Source organism: Megalops cyprinoides, chromosome 24 (genome assembly GCF_013368585.1).
Source record: "Megalops cyprinoides isolate fMegCyp1 chromosome 24, fMegCyp1.pri, whole genome shotgun sequence".
NCBI classification, from domain to species: domain Eukaryota; kingdom Metazoa; phylum Chordata; class Actinopteri; order Elopiformes; family Megalopidae; genus Megalops; species Megalops cyprinoides.
In genome coordinates, this window is record NC_050606.1 from 15,995,455 (window position 1) to 16,020,742 (window position 25,288).

The 25,288-nt window shown below is 48.0% G+C and overlaps 1 protein-coding gene across 1 annotated transcript in view; it reads left to right on the plus strand.

Moving 5' to 3' along the window:
* The window catches only part of slc4a2a (solute carrier family 4 member 2a), an 84,097-nt gene that overhangs the window by 57,902 nt on the left and 907 nt on the right, over nucleotides 1–25,288 (plus strand). Inside the window, exons 4-22 of the mRNA XM_036518662.1 lie at nucleotides 2,974–3,136; nucleotides 3,978–4,234; nucleotides 6,245–6,384; nucleotides 8,627–8,910; nucleotides 14,838–14,974; nucleotides 17,415–17,595; nucleotides 18,477–18,612; nucleotides 19,085–19,277; nucleotides 19,707–19,812; nucleotides 20,184–20,368; nucleotides 20,693–20,909; nucleotides 21,306–21,509; nucleotides 21,750–21,898; nucleotides 22,357–22,551; nucleotides 22,939–23,157; nucleotides 23,563–23,652; nucleotides 23,803–23,969; nucleotides 24,407–24,660; nucleotides 24,862–25,031. Of these exons, the coding sequence (XP_036374555.1) occupies nucleotides 2,974–3,136; nucleotides 3,978–4,234; nucleotides 6,245–6,384; nucleotides 8,627–8,910; nucleotides 14,838–14,974; nucleotides 17,415–17,595; nucleotides 18,477–18,612; nucleotides 19,085–19,277; nucleotides 19,707–19,812; nucleotides 20,184–20,368; nucleotides 20,693–20,909; nucleotides 21,306–21,509; nucleotides 21,750–21,898; nucleotides 22,357–22,551; nucleotides 22,939–23,157; nucleotides 23,563–23,652; nucleotides 23,803–23,969; nucleotides 24,407–24,660; nucleotides 24,862–25,031 (3,447 nt within the window). The remainder of the gene's footprint in view (nucleotides 1–2,973; nucleotides 3,137–3,977; nucleotides 4,235–6,244; nucleotides 6,385–8,626; nucleotides 8,911–14,837; nucleotides 14,975–17,414; nucleotides 17,596–18,476; nucleotides 18,613–19,084; nucleotides 19,278–19,706; nucleotides 19,813–20,183; nucleotides 20,369–20,692; nucleotides 20,910–21,305; nucleotides 21,510–21,749; nucleotides 21,899–22,356; nucleotides 22,552–22,938; nucleotides 23,158–23,562; nucleotides 23,653–23,802; nucleotides 23,970–24,406; nucleotides 24,661–24,861; nucleotides 25,032–25,288) is intronic.

Here is a 25,288-nt window from a genome sequence, read left to right on the forward strand (position 1 = left end):
GTCCCAGTGTTCAAATCCTGCCTTCATTGCTGAATGAGGGATTGCCTTGATTGCCATTTTCTACAGATCGAATCAAAAGCACAAAGCCATTCCACTATGACTTTCACTAATACATTTAACGTGGTATGGCTTTTTGGGAAGAAGGGCTGGGCTTGGGTTATAGGGCTCATGGCAACAGCAGGACTGGGGGAGGGGAAAGGAGGAGGTTCAGGTACTTCACAGGTCCTCCATAACCCTCTTGTGCGAACATTTTATTGCTTTGTGCGCACTTTTTCCCTTTGCACGTGGTTTGTGCTCATAGCTCATAGGGTTCCAAGAAGAATACCTAAGAGGGTACATTTACTAAGAACCAACAGCGCAGATTTACAAGTTACCGAGAAATTTGTGTAGGAACATCTTCTCGAAATCTTTCACCATTTGAATTTCCTTCAGAATGTCTTGGTAGGGTGTTTTCCGCTGGCTTGCAAATCATTGGGTGAGTGTTGCTTACATCGCTTTCATTGTAAATTAACGAGGTGATTAATACGCAACCTCTGATTGTCATTGCCAGGACCGTTTTTCCTCTACGTTCTTATTTTATCCTGTTCCACTGTGGGGCCATTTGTTATTTCAAGGGTCATTCTGGTTTTGTCAGGTTCATACAGGTCTGCATTTGGAGTCTTCACTGGTGATGACACAAGTGGCGATCCATGTTCAGGTTTGATCAGCAAGAGCAGCAGTACGGTGTAGTTCTAAGGAGCACGGCTCCAGACCCAAAAGGCTGCTGGTTCGATTCCCAGGTTGGTGCACTTTTGGTGTCCTCTTGAGCAAGCCACTTAATCCATCCAGTATCCAGCTGCATAAGTGGATGTCTTGTAAAAATTGTTTGCTGTTGTATGTAAATCACTCAGGATGAGAGCATCTACCAAGCAAAATGTAATATGAAAAAATGAAGCACTGCAGCTGCTGAAGTACCCTTACGACAGTTCGAGTTCGTTTTCTCAGAAGGATGCAATGTTTGTCTATGTCAAATGATTCATCCACTGGCGGCGGTTGTCGAGGGGGATTCCTGAGGAGAAAGTGATAACCCACAGAGCCAACTCCTGGAAAATTGTAGCTCTTGTTTATTGAAAGAAGCGAATTTCTCTGAAGGGTGTGGTACACCGTGTTTTCCACTCACCTTTTCACCCGGGGTCAGTAACGGAATGGAAAGTGCTACGATGTCTTGCCGAGCGTCCCACAATGCCAAGCCTGGCAGCGCTGTGGTAACCACCAGCAATAACAGGTGCAGATAAATGCGCCCAGCAGGGGCCGTGGTTTCGGTTACAGCCTGTGCTAGGTGGTGGGGTCTGTGGTGATGTCGGCTTTACCTGGAAGACAGCGGAGGGGCTTCTTCCGAAAACAAACAAAAGTTCTAGACTGACCGCAGGGCCAAGAGGTGGTTCCCATCATAAAATACCACTCTCAGCAGTTGGCCCCATGTCTTGCTGGAGAGTATCTTTAGACAACCTGTACAGGAATTTGGTGCACACCAAAACGTGGGTTGATGAATTGCCTGTTTACGGATTTAATGATCTGAGGAACTTTTGCTGTTGTGTTTAAATCAGATAAGGCTGGATATGGAAGAAGGGAAAATTCAGTCAATCTTATAAATGTCTCAGATCTACACTGAATTAGTTATCAGACTGTAGGCATGGACCAGGCTCCTCTGGAATTAACCTTGGCTGTGATGCCCTCTAGTGTTTGTGTTTGGTGATGCATGATTTGAGGGCACATTTCAGGCTCTTTTTTATGTTATGACCGTTTGGTAGTAATAGAAGTCATGTTTGGTTGAAGCTATTTGCAAAACCTCTGAAATGTAATTGTAGCCACTAGTTGAAAAAGCATACATTTGCAGCAGGCTTATTATGGAATTCCTTTGGGCTCATTATAGCATTTACAATATTCCAAATACCAAATGTCATAAACTGGGCAGATTTTGTAGTAAAGACACACAAACACCCACAGACTTATATGTTATGTGGAAGATTCAAAGATTCAGCTGTCATTGTACAAATAATTCCAGGAGTACAGTATTTTTCACAAACAGACACAATAGCCTTTCACTGCCTTATTATCATATATTAGGCAGATGTCCATATCCAAGGTGTCATGCAGAGTATTAAACATTACCATGCCTGTAATTTTAATGTTCCTTCAGCAGTGGGTAAGTGAGTAAAAGCTCTGAGTAGCAGGAAAAGTTACTTAATAATGCAGCATGAAAACTGTATTCAAATTGATGTCCGTTCCAGAGACCGCCCTTGTTTATGAAACCAGTAGGATTCTGTCATGTCATGACAAGCAGATAAATTAACTGGAACTCACTCGACAGGGCATTAAACTTCAATTAAATTTGCATGGTCTGAAACCAAGCAAACTTAATTTTGGGGAAAAAAAACAACCCTTTCTTAAGTGAACAGTGTATGAATCTCTGTCATAAAATCAGGCCACTTTCACACCAGGCCCTCATGAAAGAGATTTTGGGCCACTAGACCTTGTTTTGCCTTGCTGCCATTTCTCAGATTCGCTGCACGGACACAGCCTCCCACATAGGTGCAGCACACCCCCTTTTAACGAATAAATTGCAGTGAAAATGCAAAGGTGCAGTGACCCCGTTCTGTTGTCCTATTCATACTGGGGCCTCTCATTAACAGTACCCACCCAAACATAACCATTTCTGTGTCATCTGTGCCTCACATTAAACTTCAAGTACTTTTCGCTTTTCGCGTACAGATTGATCGTGTGGTTTCTTGGTGTTGTGACAGCTCTCATTTGAATGTGTGACTAAAACTTTTTCCTTCCATAAAGCCAGTGAGCAGCCCGTTTGTTCATCTGACTCCAGCTGAGTGGGCGCTAACCCCCTTTTCTGCTTCCTGTCCGCTGCCAGAGCTCTGTCATGTACCTCTCTCCCTCTCCAGATGAGTTAACCTCCCTTTTTCTGCACCCCCCCCCAAGCCTGAGCCGACAGCTCCGCCCCCCCGCAGCGCCAGGCGCGATGAGGAAGAGGAGCAGGACCTGAACAAGGCCCTCGGCGTGGAACGCTTTCAGCAGATCCTGCACCCTGCACCACGGGTCCCGGACGAGCAGCACCGCATCTACAATGAGGAGGACATTAAGTGTGAGCATGCTCACCCGGGGGGGTGGGGGCAGGGGGCAGGGGGCAGGGAGGGGTGTCCACTGAGGGACAGCTCTGTACTGCTTTTTTAAACAGAACTGATCAATGTCTTCATCAGCACTGATGCAATAGCTCAGCACACAAAGTGAATGCTCAGTGTATTAGTCTGCTCTCTGTACTGAGCCTGGAAACTGCAGTCTGTTTAACAAGTAAATGTAATGACTACACTGCACTGTTATTATTATTATTAGTAGTATTAATATTATGTTTATATACAGTAAAACAGAGGAAGCTGTACTCAAATACTTTCAGTCTTGTTTGATTTGTCACAGCACTGTCTCAGTGCTGACTTGTTGGGTAGGTTAAGCTTTACAAACAGCTGTTGGCTCTATATTCAGGCTTAAAGGGACACCCCACAGCTTGTGAGTGTTTCAGTCGGTAGAGATGCTTTATTTGAGCGTATTGCCTGATGGAAGGTGCATCGTTGCACTCATCTCCCTTCAGTGCTCTTGAGTGAGTGTAGAGGGTGCCATGGTTAGGTGATCTTAACACGTTTTTACAAATTGTGATTCCAACAGTCAGGGTGAACAAAAAAATTAATCCAAAAAGGGGAACTCCACAAATTCCCATACAAAAATTAAATATATGGATCGATATTGAGAAATATGTCATTTCAACGCAAGATACATTTCAAATACATTTAACATATATAAATGTAAAGCAGAAATATGTTGCAGGGTACCAAAACAGCAGTACATATTTTTAATATATTGGTTATCCTGTCCACTTGTTATGATCTTAAAGGGCCATGTTTAGGTAATGTAGCCACTGCTCTTCCTTCCAGATCATCGGCAGTCCTCTCACCACATCCACCAGCCCCTGTCCAAGCACCTCCCCCCGGACGGGCGCAAGAAGAAGAGCAGCAAGAAGAAGAGGGGTGGGGGCCGGAGGAGGGGCTCCGCAGGCAGCGGCGCCCCCACCATCGAGGAGGACGAGGAGGACGAGGAAGGGGAGGAAGAATCCTGCAGCCAGCACGACGGGGAGGGTCAAACAACGCCCACCCCGGACACCGACACTGACACTCACACCGGGGAAGTGCAGGTACAGTCGGCTCAGATATGCGCACGCTGTAACACACACATATACCCACACTTGTACTGCAATGCACACATACACGCTCTCACACTGTAACACACCTACACACACACACACACTCACACTGACACACCTACATGTACTCACACAGTGACACACACTGTAACACACACACACTCACACTCATACTGTAATACACATACACACACACACACTCTCACACTGTGACACACCTACATGTACTCGCACGGTGACACACACTGTCACACACAGACACACACACACACACACACAAACACACACTCACATACTGTAACACACACACACTGACTGTGACATAGACACTCAAAACATTTTGAAGCTCGAACACACAGAGGCTCACACACAATGCACTCTAAAAATGATATGCACTAAAACACATTTAACCCTGGCATCCACATGCTTTGGGTCAGACCCAGCCACACATGCGCTGAGATTCACACACACTCAGGCAGACTCAGAGACCCACACGGTACAGAAACACACACACACACACACACACACACACACACGTGTGGACCCTTAAAAGCCTGACTGACATTAACGCTCCGAAACTCCCATTGAAGCTTGCTGAGATTCACCGCATGGCACTGACACCGAAATGCCTCAAGCACCACTGAGATTTAGAGTTCACCTGCGGGGCAGGGTGCCAGCAGGCATGATTATTATGGAACACGTAATGCCATTAACACATTCTGACACATTAATAATGACGCTGCATCAAAGGCTAATCCAGGCAGTCTCCATGACAACCCGTCACTACAGTGAGTTCACTCTTCCATGTCAACTGGGCTTGGTGCACCCGCCTGGGTTCTTGTGTTGGGATGCAGCTTAGATTTCATTGATCTTTAAATCATCTGGACAGGTCACTCCTTTCACTGTGCTCACTATAACAGTTTGATCCACACGGCGTTATGATCACCGGGTCTGCTCGGAATTATCACTGCCTAAGCACTGAAACATGACCTCTAGCTTCTCGCACATATGAACTCCAGCAACCCAGTTAATGAGACACAATAAGCCCTTACAGAGGTGGACATTATGTTCTACGAGAATCACATACAGCCCAAATTTTGCCTGCAGCTGCATCATATATATTATATATGGAATATAATTGATATGCACCTTCACATAAAAATGCAAAGCACCAGGGCAGGTGTACAGATGTACACTGGGACAGCACCAATGGACACCAGTAATGCTAAAGAAAAACTACTGAAACTGGTTTGTATGACCATTATGATGACCAGCAGTGACATAGACTGGGACTAACAAAAACAAATGGAAATCTATACAAGCAGTATAAAAGACTGATTTGTATTATGAGAATTACAAAAACCTGAGGATAATTGCTGCAAGCTAATTGTTGGTGAAGGATGTTAGCTTGCTGATGAGCTTTCCACAATGGCCATAAAGTTTACAACCATAAAACTTCCCGTTCTGTTCTGGTTGTGTTCTATTCATATTTAATCAAGGCCTTCATTTATTAAACACGCTTTGAGTTACATCAATATGACACTGAAACCTGATCTGCAGCCATGTGATTTTTGTTTTGACTAATTAACGCTTAGAAGAACAATGTACCTGTGAATTACATTGATGAAATCTTTCCATATGCAGTTGGTGTACAATTCCATAGGCTAATAACCAGACCCAGTTATGTAATACTTTGTGACATTCCCAGGGGAGGGTGCATTAGTCAACACCAAAGGGCATGATTAGAATCCAGCCTTCAGAGATTTGTCTCAAACAAATCCTCCATGAACAAAGGGTGGTGTTCCATGACGAGAGATGTGTTTTAGATTTACGGTCCTGTTTGCTGGAAACTGATTGGATTTGCCCTGTATGGTCCTCTTGACCTCCTGTTGAGGTGGAACCACAGAAAACAACTTGTTTGCGTCATATTTCCTCATACTCCTCCCCCTTACCCCACCTCGTACCCTTCCCCCGCCACCCCACTCCCCCGCCCTTCCCCAGTTCTTTGTTTCAGAAGATGACCACTCCTCCTCCTCAGCCAGTAAGTCCGGTACCCGCACACCCCCCCGCCGGCTGGACATTGTGCCCGAGTCAGCCCTGGGCAGGAGCACCTCCCTCACAGAAGATGCCACGCCCACAGAGTGAGTAGCAACCCCTGCCCCCAGCCCCCCTGCCCCCACCACGCTCTAACCCCTGGTCTGCTCATGACCCTTTGTACCCCGGCCGTCTCAAAACGTCATCATAACGTCACGGCGATGTTGTAATAATGCCACCCGCATTGTTTAAATGTCACGGCAAGGCTGCACAGGCTTATTTTTCAGCCGGCTCCGTTGCCATGCGCCAGGTATCCTGAGAGCCCGCAGGAGGCTGGCTCCCCTGGGCTGTAATTCACTGTCTCCACAGGCAATACTCTTTCTTTATATCCCTCCATCTACCTCCCTCATCGTCATCTCTCTAACTGTCTCTCAGGCTGCCACAAGACAGATAACTACCCCTCACGTATACATCTATATATACCTCTTCCTATTTTTCCCCCATCGCTTTCATCGCCTCTCCTCTCCCTCTCCTCTCCACCTCTCCATCTCTGAGTGCGGAAGATTACTCAGCCCTGATTCCCACAGGTCTGAGTAATAACCCTGTTCGAGTGGTACACGACAGACTGGATTATAGCGAGTCGCGTCACGACATTTCCAGGTCTGGTTTTGGTCGTCACAGTGTCATCTGAGACTTGCTGAAGCAAACCTCCGGAGGGCATAAGACTCTGTCACGTGAGTACCGTAGCTCAGGTGCTCGGGAAAGAAGGTGGCGGGTTTGAACAGACCGCTGCAGTTCTGAGAATCGCTCGCTCGGCGAAGCAGTTTGCGTTGAGCCCGTTGGCGGCTTGTGTTCGGCCCCGGGGACGGTCGTGCTCGCGCACCACCGCTTGGCGTGATGCCCCTGTAGCAGACGTGGTTGACTTCACGGAAGAAATGTGCTTAGGAAGCACAGTACGGCAGGGCAGCGGGTGAAGTCGAGCGGTGCGGCGGGATTAGCCGGCGCACGGACAGGAGAAAGGCAGCACGGACAGGGCCAGTCTTTGAGGTCACTCTCTCGAGTTTGTCACTTGGGCACTTCTGAGTATTCTCCTTCGGAGAGAGAAGAGCTTGATATCCTGTTTAGACTGGGCACTTGTTTTGGCTTCCCGGCTGACTAAACAGTACCTCCTGGTATTCAAATTTAAGCCCCTTGTAAACGGCAAAAGACCTCCCCAAGACGTCAGACTGGAGGAAGTTTAAAAGCAATGACAGGGTCATTGAAAGAGATATTTCCACATTGGATGCCCTTCAGTTTCTATTGGAGTTACTCGGGGTACCTTAAACAGTAGTGTTGCAATCTTCAACATTCTGGGCTTGTGACTGTAAGCTTCTGGGGAAATTGCTCCGGTAGGTTCAGGTAGTATCTTGCCATATTGTTAATATCTCTGCAGAGAAAAAACTCAATGATTGTGTAATTTAAAATTTGTAAGTCAGCCACTCAGTGATTATTCAGGATGACTGCTTACAATGAGATTCTAAAATGATCATATTATGTGCAGGTTTAAGGGATTTATTTATCAAAACCTACAAAAATGCCAAGATAAGATTTTAAATTACTGTAAGAGTAATGACATTTTCAGCATATACGTGGGCTGTGTGCATGTAATTGAGAATATTTATGTGCTCTGTGAAGCAGAGAATGTTGAGCTTGTTTGGGATTGGAAGGCATGACAGTCTGGAGGTTGAAAATACTGTAACATTCTAGGGATGTAAGAACGGTCTCTGAGGTCTTTAGTCAAGTACAGAGCTTCACTGTCACAGTGACCTGCTACCCATAATGCCAAACTGAAGCAGGGACCTCTGGAAGAAGTAACAAAGTACAGATCAAGTGTTCTGTAATCACGACGTTCCTCTTTCAGTGAATCTGTTGATTGGAGTTTCTGTGCCAGTGGCTGACCCGGTGGTTACAGGCACAGTTCCACTTATATGACAATACACAGTGACATATACTGGAATATTGGGATCTTAGGGTGACAGTCCGGCAGTGTAACGTAGTGGTTAAGGAGTAGGACTCGTAACCGAAAGGTTGCTGGTTTGATTCCCCATGGTGGCACTGCTGTTGGTACTTACCCCACAATTGCCTCAGTAAATAATCAGCTGTATAAATGGATTGCATTGTAAAAAACTGTAATTGATGTAAGTCGCTCTGGATAAGAGCATCTGCTAAATGCCAATAATGTAATGTACATTAAATTACATTATTATCATTTAGCTATTATTGGCATTCGGTCCAGTCAGAGACAACAGCAGAAGAGCGTTTGACCCAATCACAGGCCAGTTTCTGAGTGTCTCCGCCCTCTCCCCGCAGCGAGCAGGACTCGGTGCTGTCCCACCACAAAGGCAGCAACGGCGTTTCCAGCCCGGCACAGGTGGCTCCCGCCTCGCCCCGCTCCCCGGACTCCGCCTCCCCGCCCACCCGCGGCTCCGCCTCCTCCTCCACCAAGCCCGGCCCCGCGGGGCGCAGCTACGACCTGCAGGAGCGCCGCCGCACCGGCAACATGACGGGCGCTGAGCAGGCCAAGTACCAGCGCATCCCCACCGACGAGAGCGAGGCGCAGACGCTGGCCTCCGCCGACCTGGACGGGATCAAGAGTGAGTGACGTCACTCACGTATGCAGTAACACACACACTCTCACACTGTGACACACACACACACACACACACACACACACACGCACACACAGGCTTTAATACACATATACATACACGCTCTCACACTGACACACACACACACACACACCCACACACACATGCTTTAATACACATATACATACATGCTCTCACACTGTCTCACACACACACACACACACACACACACACACACGCTTTAATACACATATACATACACGCTCTCACACTGACACACACAGTAACATACACACACACACTCACACACACACACACACACACAGACACACACACACACACACACACACACATACTGTAACACACACACATTGACTGTGACACAGACACTCAAACACACTGAAACTCGAACACATAGAGGGGGTAACGTCACCGCCACCACTGTCTCACGCAACATTTTATAAAGAGGCTCATGGCTACTTGCGAATAAAAAAAAAATTATCTAAAATGCATACCTACAATATCAACTGCTACTGTCTCCCAGTAATTGCCACTACTTTACTTGCGTTATAATCACAGTTACCTTCATAATTTACCTTAGTCTATAGCAACACTTTATTCATTAGAAGTTGGGAAGGTGGAGCATGTGACAGAAAGGGCATGTTCCTGTGACATCATACCACAAGGCTGTCCTGGCATCAAAAATGAGTATCTGGGGGGGGTGGTGACAATATCTGTTCCCAACATACTGTTTGGAAATTTAAGCAAAACTACATACACAACAAGGTCCTGTGGTGGAGTCTTTTTAGAGGGGCTTCTTAGAAATGAAGTCAAAGCACTGCAGTCACCGCCTTCAAAAGTATGTTTTACCTGTTAAAAATAGCCATCACTCAACAATTAATCCAGTTTTATTTATGTAAAGTTAGGCCCAAATTTGCAAACTTTGTAAATTTTGTTTTTAGACCATGTTTTACCAAGGCATAGAAAATGACGCCTTCATTTTCTATCTTGCAGAAAGGACGGACCTTTCTCGAACTGCATTTGCTCTTATCGTATGCAATCTTTCCTTCCCTCTTATCCACGCAATACATTTTGTAGGAATTTCAGCCTTTTGAAAGAGGGTCAAAGCTGCCCACAACTGTACTTTTCCGCCTCTCTTTTGTTTGCCTGGTGCTCGCATGCAGTTGTTTTCGTGCCGCTCATTTGAACCCGGCAGAACAAAAGGTTGCTTTGACACACGCAAGGCATTGCTCAGTCTAAGGAGCATAAAGGCAAAGGACACATCTGCAGATACATCTTCGAGAATTGGCTTGGGAGTTGAGACGGACACGAGGCTCAAGTGAGTACCGGTCATTACATGTATGTGCGAATGGCTTTCGGCCGCGTCGGTGCGCCGGTGTTTTAATGAGGGCTACCTGTGTGTCCGTCGTGAGATTGATGTGTTTTGGACTACGAAGCTGAGCTCCTGGGGCCTAAAAATGTCCCCTTGCTTCAGTGCCGGCTGAACTTTTAAAGTTGCGTTTTTTAATTAACTTCCATCAACTTAATGTCCCCTACCCCTGGAGCTTTGCACAGACGCCAGGCAGTGAATCAAGGGCTCCTATTGTATTACTTTGTAACTCTACAGAGTTAAGAGATTAGATCAATGCTGCACACCCATGGTTTTAATTGGAGCGGAGGTGGGAATGCTTTGATGGTAGCGGGGACGAAAGGGGGATAGGGGGTGCCTGTGACGAGGTGTTTCTCACCGCTCCTCGTTTTTTGGGAGTTGGTGTCTTGTGACCAGTGGGACGCTGCTGTTCTGTGACGTCCGGGTACCCCCCGTGTCAGCAGGGGTTCTTGGCAGTGGCCTCCTGTTACGCAAAGGGGGCCGGCCCTTCCCGGCCCAAACCGGCCCCTAACCGGGGAGTGAAGCAGACAGGCGAGGGTAATTCGATTACCCGTTCCTGCACTGCCGTCAGCTGAACGCCCTGGAACCACGCCCAAGTCAACCGGTGGCTGATTGAGAAAGTTGTACTCATGTAAAACTTTACCGTGCTGACATTTGTTAGTTGCAATGTGCAAGTGAAGTAGCGTGAGTGGTTTGGTCATGCAAAGTAGTAAAATTGTGATGGATTTGTCTCTAAAGCATTGCAAAAGCAAAATCAATTAAACAGAAGCACAGCCTCACCACAGTTCTTTAGAGGACAGACACCAGAAGCCCTTTCAAAAAAAAGCATTGGAAACTTTTCAAGAACACTTCTTGTTTGTGCTATAATAATTTAATTTCTGATTAATTCATTTAAACCGGGTAAAACATATACTGTACATTACAAACAAACATCTATTCAAGACCATTTTGTATTGTAATATCTGTTTATTTGTTTGATTTAATTAATTATATACACATTATTATAGGTTAAATTGAAAATTGTGTGATAGTGAAAGTTTGTTTTTAGGTACATCACTGTTCAAGCTTTAACCACTACAGTGATTCAGGGTGTGCTATGAGACTGTATGGACTTCTTTTGGAGAGCCCTTGTAACATTGCGTCCTGTATGGAGCTGCTTTCTCTGCATCTGCCTGTTATGGGCAGGGGGCTAACCTTCTCCCCAGGGTTCAGGATAGTGCCAGAGATGAACAACATTAAGATCAGGATTTATCTTATATTCTCCTTTTGTTCCCTCCGAAGTTGCGCAATCCGAAGAAGCCTGGGAAAATAGCTTGGAAGCTGGCTGGCGCTCAACAACAGGAATTATTAGATTTCTCTTCTCCTTTTGTTCGTCTTGCGGTCATTACCACCTCCGCTCCCTAATGGAGTCGGACGGGTTCGGGCCCCGTGGGGTCAGGCCCGGGTCAGGAATCGCACGGTCCTCTCTGCACCGTCCAAACCCGCTCCCAGCACGTGAAGATGATGACGCGAGCGAGGATGGGCTGGCGCCGCGGCTCGACGCTCAGCTGCCGGTACGAACCGTGTGTCCGCAGAGGACCGTGCTGCAGTCGCGGAGGAGCTGTGACACGCAAGGTTCAGGAGAGGGTGCCGGAGTTTGCCACCAGTTCTGCTTCACGATCCATTTATGGAACAGCTGTGCGAAAAACGGCGTAAACTGAACAGGAGGCGGACATTCAGGATTTTTGGTACATGCAAATGTGATTCGTTCTGACAGCTTGTGAACGCGGTCATTACATGTCTTCACTGAACTCATAGCAACAGGATGCTTCATCAGATTTTTTCACCATGGCGACTGGTAACAGAAGAGTCCTCCATTTTGAGCATCACTGATGTCCCTTCCATGGATCTCGACTGGGGCCTCATCGCTTATGGACTCAGTCAGCCATTCCTCAAACCCTTTTGGGTGGCATAAAGCTATTTCCAAGATGCTGTCTTTCAACAAAACTTAAGAAAAGTTGGTTCAAAAGCTCCTAGAGGTCTACAGGGTTTGCTCTACTTTTCCACACTCTCTGTGGCACTTACTGAACAGAGCCACGTTGATGCTGTAGGCTGAAGCCAAGGAAGATTGGCTGGATTTATTACACGGCAGCCTTTGCACATCCGCATGGCCACATTCACAAACTTGTCATGGCATGATATTGTCCTGTGCTCACCCTCTGCCTGAAGACCAGCTGTACACGGAGCTGTGAATCTTGTGGGTGGTGATTTTAATCTGACGCGATGGAACTCAACCACAACTGCCATGCTCGAAAATGGAAGATGATGAGCAAGAAAGGTAAGGAGGCGTGCTGCAGTCTCACTGCAGAGATCCCTGCCTGACTTGCCGGAATTGGATTTGCTGTGTGAAGATGAGCCGCTTCACTGCTCTCAAACTCTATCTCTTAATGGCATTCTTATGCATTAGCAGAAGGAAAGGATAACATTACTTTGTTAACTAACCCTGATCGTAATGTTGTTCCTCGCTGGCTGCACCGCTGTAAATATTTGCCTGCCCCACTGATGATTTTGTGGCACCTTGAGCTAACAGCTGTTAGTTGTTGATCCGGGACAAAAATGGCCAGAATGTTCACCGTGCCAAACATGACTGATTGGGTTAGGCTGACGTGTAGGTCCCAGGCCCCGAAGAGTCATTTGTTTTGAATCATAGTTTCTTTGCGTTTGACCTAACTCTGGCAAAATGGCTGTATTAATGATGTATCTGTCAAGATTCAGAACTGAGATTTTGGGTGAAGGGATATAATGGCCCTGGCTCAGTATGAGCCTCTGAGAACCTGCACCTGTCAGGAGAAAGACCAATCAGTAGTTTTAATTCTTTGTATGCTTCTTCCTGCATTGACGTACAGATTCCTCCAGGCTGCCAATGTACTGCAATGGGGTTGAAGTCTTACGTACTTGAGACTGTATTGAAGTGGTGTGAATAGAATAAAAGGGTGCCCCAAGCAATGATTTAGGATCTGCCCAGCTTAACCGTTTTACATTACATTAGATTACATTACATAAATTTAATAGACGGTCTTATCCACAGTGACTTCCAGCACAAAAGAACAGAAGTGTATGCATTCAAGTTGAATGACTAACAGTGTTAGACCAGATTGACAACACTCCCAGACCAGTGTGTGAGCATAACCCTATTCAAGCCCTACCACATGTTAACTTGTGCAACCTGACTAGACAAGGGAAGCCAAGTATACTACCATACATCAAAGCCACTAGATCCCAGGGTCCAAAACACATTGCGATATTACACCTACAATAAACAGCTAGTAATACAAGTAGCAGGTGTTAGGGGGAGGAGATTGAGGTGGAACCAATATGCAGTCTGACCAGGTGGGTCTTCAGTCTGTGTCAGAAGATGGCCAGAGAGGCCAGTGAGCCATTTGTGTGAAACTGGTCCAGGGTTAGTGTCCGGGGGCACTGTGTGCTGTAATGCATTTGCAGAGGCCTCCCTCAGGAGCTGACCCGAGGCAGCTGTAGAACTGGATCATTCCAGCCTGGGCTCAGAGCTGCAAGGCGTCCGTGCGAAAAGCTGTCCCGTCTGTCATCGCCCCTCTCCCGAAAGCTCATGCGAAGAGAGCTGGGATTGGGACTCGCACGCAGTCCTGCGTTGCTCCCCTTCCGAACACGATGTTTAACCTTAACTCCGAGAGAGGTCATCCTCTGGCTTATCTGCTTTTCCCACCCGTCCCTTCTCAAAAAGCCACCCAAGTGCCCTCGGTGCTCGGCCAAGCTTGAAATGCAATTCCCCGCGCCGGGAGGAGAGGAACAAAAGCCAGGGAGCCCGCTCCTTCGACCGGATTGGCCGAGATTCGATCTGCGGGATGAGGTCATGGCTAAGGCAGGGGTGGGATGCAGCAGCATGGGCACACCTGACCTCTCCTGAGGAAGGGCGTGGCTTCTCCTGACAGGGTGGTCCAGCTCAATCAATCAAACCCGCCAGAACCTCACTCGTTAGTCCCTGCCAACTGGCACGGGAGGGTGGGTCGAATATTTGTTCATATGTCAGAATGGCTTAAATTGTTAAAAAGGTACAAAAGGCTGGAAACGTTATCTGAAAGAATAGTTGTAGTTTCCATTCTTTTTGCACCTTCTCTGCTCCGTGAACTTTTGATTACTTCACTCACAGCCTTGGTTTCTAAACAGAGAAAGTCACATAGTGTTACTGTTAGTGCTAGCCCAGGGCTATTCCCTTGTCAAAAGCAGTTAAGAAAAGTTGAATTAGTTTTAAAGGAAATACCCAAAGCATTTCTCCATTTCACAAATATACTTATGTCTTTGTATTTGTTGTGGGTCCTTTCCAATGTCTCATACAGTCCCTACCTGTACCAGGGACTCCCACTCATAGTCCCTTATCCATGTTCTTCAATCATTACAATATTCATTGCAGCTGAAGACCTTTTAGACTCTTTCCACTGCATGGGTGCCTGACTCTGTGCAAATGTGGGGGACAGAGTTTGGCTTGCATCCGGTCCTCATGCTCATCCCTCCCCCCCATCTCTTGCAGGTCACCGTTTCGAGGATGTCCCCGGCGTGCGCCGTCACCTGGTCAGGAAGAGCGCCAAGAGCCAGGTGGTGCACATCAGCAAGGACCACAAGGAGCCTAGCAGCCGCAGCCGGAAACTGGACCGCACGCCGCACGAGGTGAGGGAGCAATGCGCCCGCTGTCCAGCAGGGGGCCATGCTCAGGAGCCCAGTCCTGACACTGAACTGTACGTGTGAGGTGTGCCGCAGTGCCTTTGGCAGTGACCCAGCAAGGCAGGTGCATCTGAGAGCTCAGGAATCACTGGTAACTGTTCACAGATTCTTGGGTGGGTCACAGTTGTAATTGTAGATCCAGTTAGTTAAGATTTCTGTATAGTTCTAGCATTAATGTCGCATTGGTGCAGTATCATGGTAACATTGTGAGGACGTTATATGGTATAGCACACTCAAGACATGGGTATTGTCCATAGGTGACTATGTGTGTGGAAGATGTTGGACTTACAAATGGGGTGGTAAGAGTGGACAGGTCCACTGGCCTTTCCTATGGAACACTGACTCACCAGATCTGGCAACCAGAAGTGTGTTGAGTAAAATCCTACCAGTGAATTCTCAGCAAATTTAATTGTTACGAAGACAGAAAACCAAAATGTTTTCGCTGTCTTCCCCTGTTTTGGCATCCCGCGCATGCCCCTGTCCTTTAGAAGGAGGCAAAAGAGCGAGAGAGCGCGGTTAAAAATGAATGAAGGACTTCTTACCTTTCACACAGCGAAGAAAGGAAAGCACAGGTAACCCGACACCCGGGAGCCGGAGAGGGGTCTCAATCAGTGAGTCATGTTTTATTAACGTGGCGGCGAGGTGAACGCCAGGTTCCTCTCAGGTGGAGGGGGGTGGAGGCAGGGGAGGGGGGGGCGGTGTGTATATGTGTGAGGGTGTGAGAGCGGGGGGCGTGAGCCCGGTCTCTCAGAGACGGCAGCAGCGTCCGACCCCCTGCATCGCTTCTCGCTGCTCCAGCCGCCGGTACCACGTCCTCGGTTTTCCCGGGCCCGCGCCATGGTCCTGCTGGATTTTACCGGCCGCCTGGCCCAGCACCAGAAGGTGAGGCTGCCGGGTCCGGCACGGCCCGGACGGACAGACTGCGAAGGGTTGTGCGTCTGCCGTTGTGTGAGTGTGTGGTCTGCCGTTTCCCACCTGACTTAGCGCGCACGCTAACTCCACGCCTGTGTGACCTCAGCACAACACTTATATCGCACTAGACTTTTAGGGCACGGCAATGGCTCGTTACCCATCGGGGGCTAATGGAGAGGACGGGTCTCCAGTGCTGGGTGCATGCAGGTGTGTGGGGATGTTGACAGCACACCTTTGTGCTTGTCGGTCATGCTTCTGCCTGGCAGTTAATAATTCAGCATCTGCTGGGGATCTTTCAAGAACCTGCCTGTAGTTGGGTCAGCTGTTGTTGTCGTGGAGTTTCACAGATTCCCTGTACAAATATCTGCGGTGTTGTATTGACTTACGAGAAATGTGTGGTTGTGGGTTAATTAAGCCATTTGGTATGTTCCGTCTTGTTTATTTAATTTGTCCGTTTCTGAGTGTATTCATATGTGTGCAGGTGTGTTCACATAAACTAACACACCATAATATGTGGGATTAATTGTTTAATTGCATTTTGATGCATCTTACTAATTCAACACCTGAGCACTTTTGACCAAAATTGAAAATCCCTTCTGGCTTAAAAAATGAAATGATTTTGTGAGAGCCGAATGTATGCAATAGACGCTTGCAAGTTAATTTGGTAATTTGTTCGAGCAGAACAGAAAACAGGTAAGCAACCGCAGAGCTGTCTGCTTTCCAGGTTTAGACAGGGGTCAGAGGAATTATGCAGTGACGAAAAACCTTTACAAAGAAGGGTCAAGAAGTCAGTGACCTGATAGTAATTCAGAAATCTAATTAGTGTCCAGTGTCGTGGAGTGGGGTGTGTCCCAGTGCGTTCTGGGAAATGTCAGGGGCCCACCTTTGCAATGCGTGAGAGACAAGAGTTTGTACTTTTCCCAGATGGATCACTCTGACGCTGGAGTCTTCGGGGCTAAATAATGTTTGCATTTTCGACACCAATAATACTAATGTTTCTCAGGTTGAGCTTATCAGTGAATTAATGTCTTTAATATTGCACACGTGGAAATATGGTGTGTCTTTAGTTTATGTTTGTGTGCATAATTAAGCACTTAGAGCCTGTGCTCTCCTCTTATAGAAGCCTTTCATTGTGCTCAGGTTTGCTTTACCTTTTATGATGCCCTGGAAACAAATAGGTTTTAAAATACTCTTTAACATGAAACTGAGAGAACATGAAACCATGCTCATTGACCAGTAGTAGGTGTGTAATGGAGGGCTAGTGTTCAGTAGGTAACAGATAATTACATGGTTCAAGGTGCCAAGATCAGTGCATGTACTGCATGGTCCCTCTGTGGCCTGACCGCCATATCTGTCTCTTCCCTTCTATCTCTCTCCCTACCTTCCTCTCCCTCTCTCTTTCGATTTTGCTTTGTGCCTTTCCTCCTTCTTGTATGTGTGTGTGTGTGTGTGTGCGCGTGTGTGCGTTTCCCAGGTGTTCGTGGAGCTGAACGAGCTGATCATGGATAAGAACCAGGAGATGCAGTGGCGGGAGACGGCTCGCTGGATCAAGTTTGAGGAGGATGTGGAGGAGGAGACGGACCGCTGGGGCAAGCCACACGTGGCCTCCCTCAGCTTCCGCAGCCTGCTGGAGCTGCGCAAGACCATCTCCCACGGTAAGAGGGAGGGAGGGAGAGAGAGAGGGAGGGGGAGGGAGAAAGAAAGAGAGGCAGGGAGAGAGAGAGGGATTAAAGGAGGGAGAGAGACAGAGAGAGAGAGGGAGAGGAAGAGGGAGGGAGAGAGAGAGGGAGGGGGAGGGAGAAAGAGAGGCAGGGAGAGATAAAGAGAGAAGGAGGGGTGGGGTGAGAGAGGGAACATGGGAGGGAGGGATAGAGTATGAGAGAGAGAGAGGGACAAAAGAGGTAGGGAGAGAGAGAGTGAGAATGAGGGAGGGAGGGAGAGAAAGAGAGACAGAGTGTGAGAACGCCATGTCGAGACTTTAAAGTATAAGAGAAAGAACTACAATATACACAAAATATAAGTAAAATAGACAAAATTCAAAATAGCATATTTAAACAGATATTGCGCTTTACCCAAACAAACAAACAAAAACAAAATTGTAAGAATTTGGTAAGAAAAAAGAAACCCACAACAAATACAATAAACTAAAATATAAAAATGTATACACTTTCCATCCATAAGGATTCCCATTTCAGAGGAAGAGAAGTGAAGGTATTGTAGAGAGAGCAGGAGGAAGAGGAGAGAGGAGAGAGTGACTACATAGAGACAGAGCTATAAAGGAGACAGATGGGACAGTTGGACAAGCCAGGGGAAGGAGCTGAGAGGCTATGTATTTTTAGCTTAATGTCAGCCTGTCAATCAACTGTCACACAGCAACATGTGTCTGTGCAGTCAAGAGGACACACGTACCGATTGATTGACTGATATAACGGACATGCTGTGTGTTTATTTGCTGCCATAACCTGTGGACACTGTGCACAGTCTGACAGTGTTGTGTCTGAGACCCAGCCTGATGTCTTGTGTTCTGTGCTGCCAGGGGCGGTCCTCCTGGACCTGGATCAGAAGACCCTGCCAGGGATCGCCCACCAGGTGGTGGAGCAGATGATCATCTCAGACCAGATCAAAGCGGAGGACCGGGCCAATGTCCTGAGGGCCCTGCTACTGAAACACAGGTGAGTGGCAGTGCCTGTTTGCACTCAGGGCAACACACAGGCTCTCCACTGAGACAGGCCATTTGCCACGACAGTAGGTTTCTACAAGGAACCGGTGTAGCGAAGGGCGAGAGCAGTCACCCCACCCAGCCTCGAACCCGAGTCTACGGGGTACAAACCATGCGACTTTGACCGCGGCGCCAAAGAGCCTGGCTCGTTGGTATGGCAGTCAGAGCGCATACTCAACCGTAGTGATGGCACTCCGTCACAACCGGCACGCTATCTTACAGCCATGGTCCCGTGATTACACTACACTTCAGTATCATTTTGCAACGTGGGCTACAGTTTTTACACGTTATCCATTTATACAGCTGAATACATGTAAATATGAGGAAGACAGATTCGGGCCCCTTATGTCACTGTTCTCCCCTTGTTGCTCTTCTCCCTGATTCATCCCTTATTCCCTCTGTTTCTCCCTCCCTCCCTCTTCCAGTCATCCGAGCGATGAGAAGGAGCACAGCAGCTTCCCCAGGAACATCTCCGCCGCCAGCCTGGGCTCGCTCATGGTTCACCACCACAGCACCAACCACATCGCCCAGCCCGAGCCCTCTGTGACGGACCCGCTCATGGGCAGCGGGGCGCCCGGCTCCGAGACCGACACCCGCATCGACGTGGAGAAGAACGAGGTACGGCGCGGTGCCCTGTGAGAGACACTTACACTCACATGCGTGGGCAAAGGATTGGGCTTCCACTGGACTTTGGACATGTGCACATTATACAGAAAAAAATGTCTGAAGTTTAGGCAGCTGTAACGCTAGACTTGGAGACAGCCCGAGTCCAGCAGTGTCATATCCCTGGGTGTTATTAAATAGACCACATATTCATCACAGGCAAAGAGCAAGTATGGCAGTTATTTATTATAATACAATTATTATAACCCTTTTTATAACCCTTTATTATAACCTCACTTTTGATCAATATTATTATATGTACAGTGAGTGCATTGACGGCTCAGAATGTTGTAAAAATGAAATGCATTAGCTGGGGCGAGGGCTAGACCACTGCCATTCACCCTGCACCGTGGCTGAGGCTGTGTCTCTGCTGTGTCCCTGCAGAAGGAGGCTCCCCCTGTGCTAGGCATGCACAGGTCTAAATCCAAGCACGAGCTGAAGCTGCTGGAGAAGATACCCGAAAATGCAGAGGCCACGGTCGTCCTCGTGGGTGCGTTTGCACGAATATAACAATGAAAATGTTCTATAAAAATAAATAAATTATAAATAGAATTCTGTTAAAGAATAATTTTAAATGCATTTTATTATTTATTTTTTAAAATGTGTGTCAAAATTTAAACATAAAAAATGATTTAAAAAAATTTAATTGTATGAAAAATTGATATTGCTGTTGCTGGCACTAATGAAAAATTGTCTCTTGAACTAGTTGACCTCTACAGCCCTGTGCTCATACCTACACTTTGGGCCATTTTAACACATACCCAAGCTTCCAAATTGCAGCCTTTAGACTACAGATACTGAGGGATGTTCTGAGTGCATTTAGGAGAGTTGTGTTTTGACGCACATTATCGCCCCCTGCAGGCAGCGTGGACTTCCTGGATCAGCCCACCATGGCATTTGTGCGGCTGCAGGAGGCGGTGCTGCTGGAGTCGGTTCTGGAGGTGCCGGTGCCGGTCCGCTTCCTCTTCGTCCTGCTGGGGCCCCCCAGCACCAACATGGACTACCACCAGATCGGCCGCTCCATCTCCACCCTGATGTCCGACAAGGTGAGACGAGGGAATCATGGGACATGGGGGCGTACCGTGTTGGAGACAGTACAGAACTGGAGACAATTAAAACTTTCTGTCTCTCACAGAATAACATTGTTTTGTTTGCAAACGTAGGAAAAGGGTTGACTCACGATTGCATGTTTTGAGGCCTACAGATTCATTCATTCATTTACTTGTACACTGTTCTTAGTACGTAGTTAGTACTTAGTACTTAGTTTCTTCAGGGCTATGCGCAGAATGGGTAAATGAATATGGTAGAACAGAATGACTAGACCTTGTGAAGCTAGGGCTCGCCCCCTGACCTCCGCCTGTCCCGCACAGCACTTCCACGAGGCGGCCTACCTGGCGGACGACAGGCAGGACCTGCTCAATGCCATCAACAGCTTCCTGGACTGCAGCATCGTGCTGCCGCCGTCCGAGGTGGGCGGGGAGGAGCTGCTGCGCTCCGTGGCGCGCTTCCAGAGGGAGATGCTCCGCAAGAGGGAGGAGCAGGAGGTCAAACTCCTGGCCAAGGAGCCCAAGAGTCCCGAGGAGAAGGGTACAGAGACACCCCTGACATGAACAGCTGATTATTTAGAGATGTCAAAGGCTGACTATTACCCTTTGGACTGAGTATTACAAGTTTTCTACAATATACGTTCTTGGGTAACCGTAGTTCAACATGAACAGTACTCTCGAGATTTCATTTTCAGCTGAACGACTCGGGGTGTTTCCATGAAGAAATATAACTCATAGATAGTGTTTAGTTAGTTGGATACTTGGTGTGTGTTAAGAACATCCAGTGAAGCTTTCCCTGGGGTTAATTTTCAAATATTTAAGCTTAAAAGTAGCTTCAAGCTCCAATTTAGGTATTTTCTGTTACATTATCACTTTAAAGTAAATGACTCGGTGTGTCTTTACTCATTGCCCTCCCTGTCTATCTCTGCCCCTGAAGCTCTCCTCACCCCTTTCAAGCCCGGAGACGACCCCCTGAAACGGACGGGCCGTCTCTTCGGGGGGCTCATCCGGGACGCCCGCCGCCGTTACCCTCAGTACGTCAGCGACTTCAAGGACGCCATGAACGCCCAGTGCATGGCCGCCGTGATCTTCATCTACTTCGCCGCCCTCTCCCCCGCCATCACGTTCGGGGGACTGCTGGGTGAGTCAGGGGTGAGGGAGAGGAGGAAGTTGTCAGGGCAAAGGGGAGGCTGGCCTTGTTCCTGTAAAAAAACAAAAAAAAACACTGTGCTGAGGTCTCTACCTTCTACCTTTAACAGCTAGATGCTGAGCCAGATGCTTGTAACCCTAACACTAGCCTTAACCCTGACCCTGACTCTAACTCTTATGCTAACCAGTGGGCAGGATGAGAGATTGACACTTTCTCCCTCTCTATTCGCAGGTGAGAAGACGGATGGCCTCATCGGTGTCTCGGAGCTGATCGTAGCCACGGCGATGCAGGGGGTGATCTTCAGTCTGCTGGGGGCCCAGCCCCTGCTGGTGGTGGGCTTCTCTGGGCCTCTGCTGGTGTTTGAGGAGGCCTTCTTTTCCGTGAGTCAATTCCCCTGTCCCAGAAAGAAATTGCAATCACCTGCTTATTTGAATCAACCAATATGTCTGTCAACCAGTACTAAATTGGTGTCAGTCAGCCACTGATTGACAACACAGGGTTGTTTACAGAAATACAATATTCTGTATTAAATCATTAATAAACACCACTCTCTAATCAGAATCAGAAATCAGAATCAGAATAGACTTTATTGTCATTGCATGGTGGGGGTACAATGAAATTGTGGGTGGTCTGCAACAACAGCGCACTGAGGAACATTTATGTAAACACAATACAAATACGACACACGACACAGAATGAAAAAATAGTAAAGACATACTGTGCTGAGATGCAGGGAAGATCTCCTCTGTTACATAGTCTTTACTTGCGAAGGTCGACTGCTTCTCTGCCTGAGCCTGTCCATGTGTGTTTCTCCACTCGTCTGTGTGCCCTCCTGTAGTTCTGCAAAGCGAACGGGATGGAGTATCTGACGGGCCGGGTCTGGATCGGCTTCTGGCTCATCCTCATCGTCGTCATCATGGTGGCGTTCGAGGGCAGCTTCCTGGTGCGCTTCGTCTCCCGATTCACCCAGGAGATCTTCGCCTTCCTCATCTCCCTCATCTTCATCTATGAGACCTTCTCCAAGCTGGTCAAGGTGAGAAGGGAGTGGTCTTGGGGGGGGGGGGGGTGGATGATTTGAATTTGGTTGAACCTCTAAAGTGAAGCCAAACCTCAAACCTTTAAAATGTTGCCAGGTGTTTTTTTTTTATACCCGCTCTATGCCTAGCCTTAGGTAATCCTTATTTTGACTGAAACAATTGCATGTTGCCTTCTTAGAGTATTAGTGCTTTAAGAAAACTAGAAAATGTGCTTGAGTCTGGACCTCTAGGATCAGGGTTTTGAAGACTAGCTCACCAGGATAATGTGTTGTGCTTATTAGAGCACACAAACACTCATGGAATAATACCAGGAAGACAAGAATGGAGAGCCCAGAGTTAATGCATTTGATGGGACACCGGGTCTGTATTTTGTATTTTCCCAGATCTTCCAGGATCACCCCCTCCAGCGCTGTTCCCTGGACAACAGCACAGTGGAGAACTCCACAGGAGTTCTGTCACCGGGCAACGGCACAAACGTGGGGCCTGTTAAGGTGCGGGGGGAGCCGAACACCGCCCTGCTCTCCCTGGTCCTCATGTCCGGAACTTTCTTCATCGCCTTCTACCTGCGCAAGTTCAAGAACAGCGCCTTCTTCCCTGGCAGGGTGAGTACTGGGAGTCCTGGCTGACATCATAATTTTGCTGCTGGATCAGGACACATCCTGACATTTTATATACAAGGGTCTCTGCATATGAATTACTCCACAGAAAATTTACAGACCTAATTTTGGGTCAGTGTCTGTCACACCAAAACATAGTAACAAGCAGAAATTATGTTTCCACCTGGATAGCCCTAGTGTCTTCTCTCTAGAAATAAATGACAGGGAAAGCTGGTGACCTTTTTCTCAAAAGGTCGGTAGAACTGTGTTTGGTTTGTAAACGTGAGCCACTGTTAGTGTGAGTTTGGACATTTTTGTCTCTGTCTTAGTGTAACATAGTTGTAACAAATGTAATCCAGTCTGTAGCCCCTCACTGTGAACTCTGACCCCGCTCTGCACTCTTTGTATTAGCTCCGCAGGGTGATTGGAGATTTTGGGGTCCCCATTGCCATTCTCATCATGGTCCTGGTGGACTACAGCATACGGGACACCTTCACACAGGTGAGACAGGTCACACCCATCCACTGTCAGACACTCTAACAAAATACATGCCTACACAGATGAAACACAATCACTTCAGTTGGCATCTTCCGTGAGAGCCTTTGTGGTCTCTTGCTGAATGCTCTGCCTCTGTCCCTCTCACATTGACAGAAACTAAGCGTGCCCAGTGGCTTCTCGGTGACCACCCCAGAGAAGCGTGGCTGGGTGATCAACCCACTGGGGTCAGATGGCCAGTTCCCTATTTGGATGATGGCGGCCAGCATCCTCCCTGCCATACTGGTCTTCATCCTTATCTTCATGGAGACGCAGATCACCTCGTGAGTCATCAGTCCGTGCCTCCCACCCCACCTTCCTTCTCTGACGTCCAGATCGCATAACAGCTGAATAGATCTTGTAGAGACAGAGACTACACTACCCACAGTGCAGAGTGCAGCTGTGATGGACAAATAGCACTGCATAGTGGAGGATGTTCCCACAGTAATGCTCCGCCCCCTTCCTCCCTCCCTGTCTCCTCCCTCCCTCATTACATTACAGTCATTTAACAGACACTCTTATCCAGGGCGACTTACATAGGTTACAGTTTTTACATTTTATCCTGGATACATACAGCTGATATATAGATATATAGGCAATCATTTGGTAAGTACCTTGCCCAAGGGTACAGCAGCAGTGCCCTGGCAGGGAATCAAACCCGCGACCTATCAGTTACGGGCCCTGCTCCTGACCACTATGCCGCACTGCCGCTCTCTCCCAGGCTGATAGTCAGTAAGAAGGAGCGGATGCTGGTGAAGGGCTCTGGCTTCCACCTGGACCTGATGATCATCGTAACCGTGGGTGGGATCTCGGCCCTCTTCGGCCTTCCCTGGCTGGCTGCTGCCACCGTGCGCTCCGTCACCCATGCCAATGCCCTGACCGTCATGAGCAAGGCCGTCGCCCCCGGAGACAAACCCCGCATCCAAGAGGTCAAGGAGCAGCGGGTGACTGGGCTGCTGGTGGCCATCTTTGTGGGTAAGCCTAAAGCAGCGAGCTCAGATTTTAATAAGAGCCTAGGCGTGGCTGTTCAAACTTTTCCATCTGGAAAAAGACGCATCTGACCTGACTGTCACCGCCCCTCTCTGTCCTCTCTGCCCTGGGCCTCTTCTCTCCCTCCTGCCTCCCTTTCCTCCTCTCTACACTCTCTCTCTATTTTCTCTCCATCCCTCTCTGCAGGCATGTCCATCGTGATCGGGGACCTCCTGCGGCAGATCCCCATCGCCGTGCTGTTCGGGATCTTCCTCTACATGGGTGTGATGTCGCTCAACGGGATCCAGCTGACGGAACGCATACTGCTGCTGCTCATGCCGCCCAAGTACCACCCGGACCACACCTACGTGCGCAAGGTCAGCGCGTAGCCGCAGCAAGCCCAGTGCCTGCTGGGAGTTTCTGTAGACTGCACCTTACATGGTACAATATGTGACACTGCAGCAAGTTGTTAGTTTTCGTGGGTTTGGGTCTCTGATGTTGCGTATGCCTTGCTGGTTGATTTCCTCTGTTAAATGTCTGTATTTTCCAGTGTTGACCTTGTGTAATGTTGGCCATGTGTGTGTGGTTTACTGTGTTTATCCACGGTGTGTGCTTCAGAGGGTGAGTTGCTCCG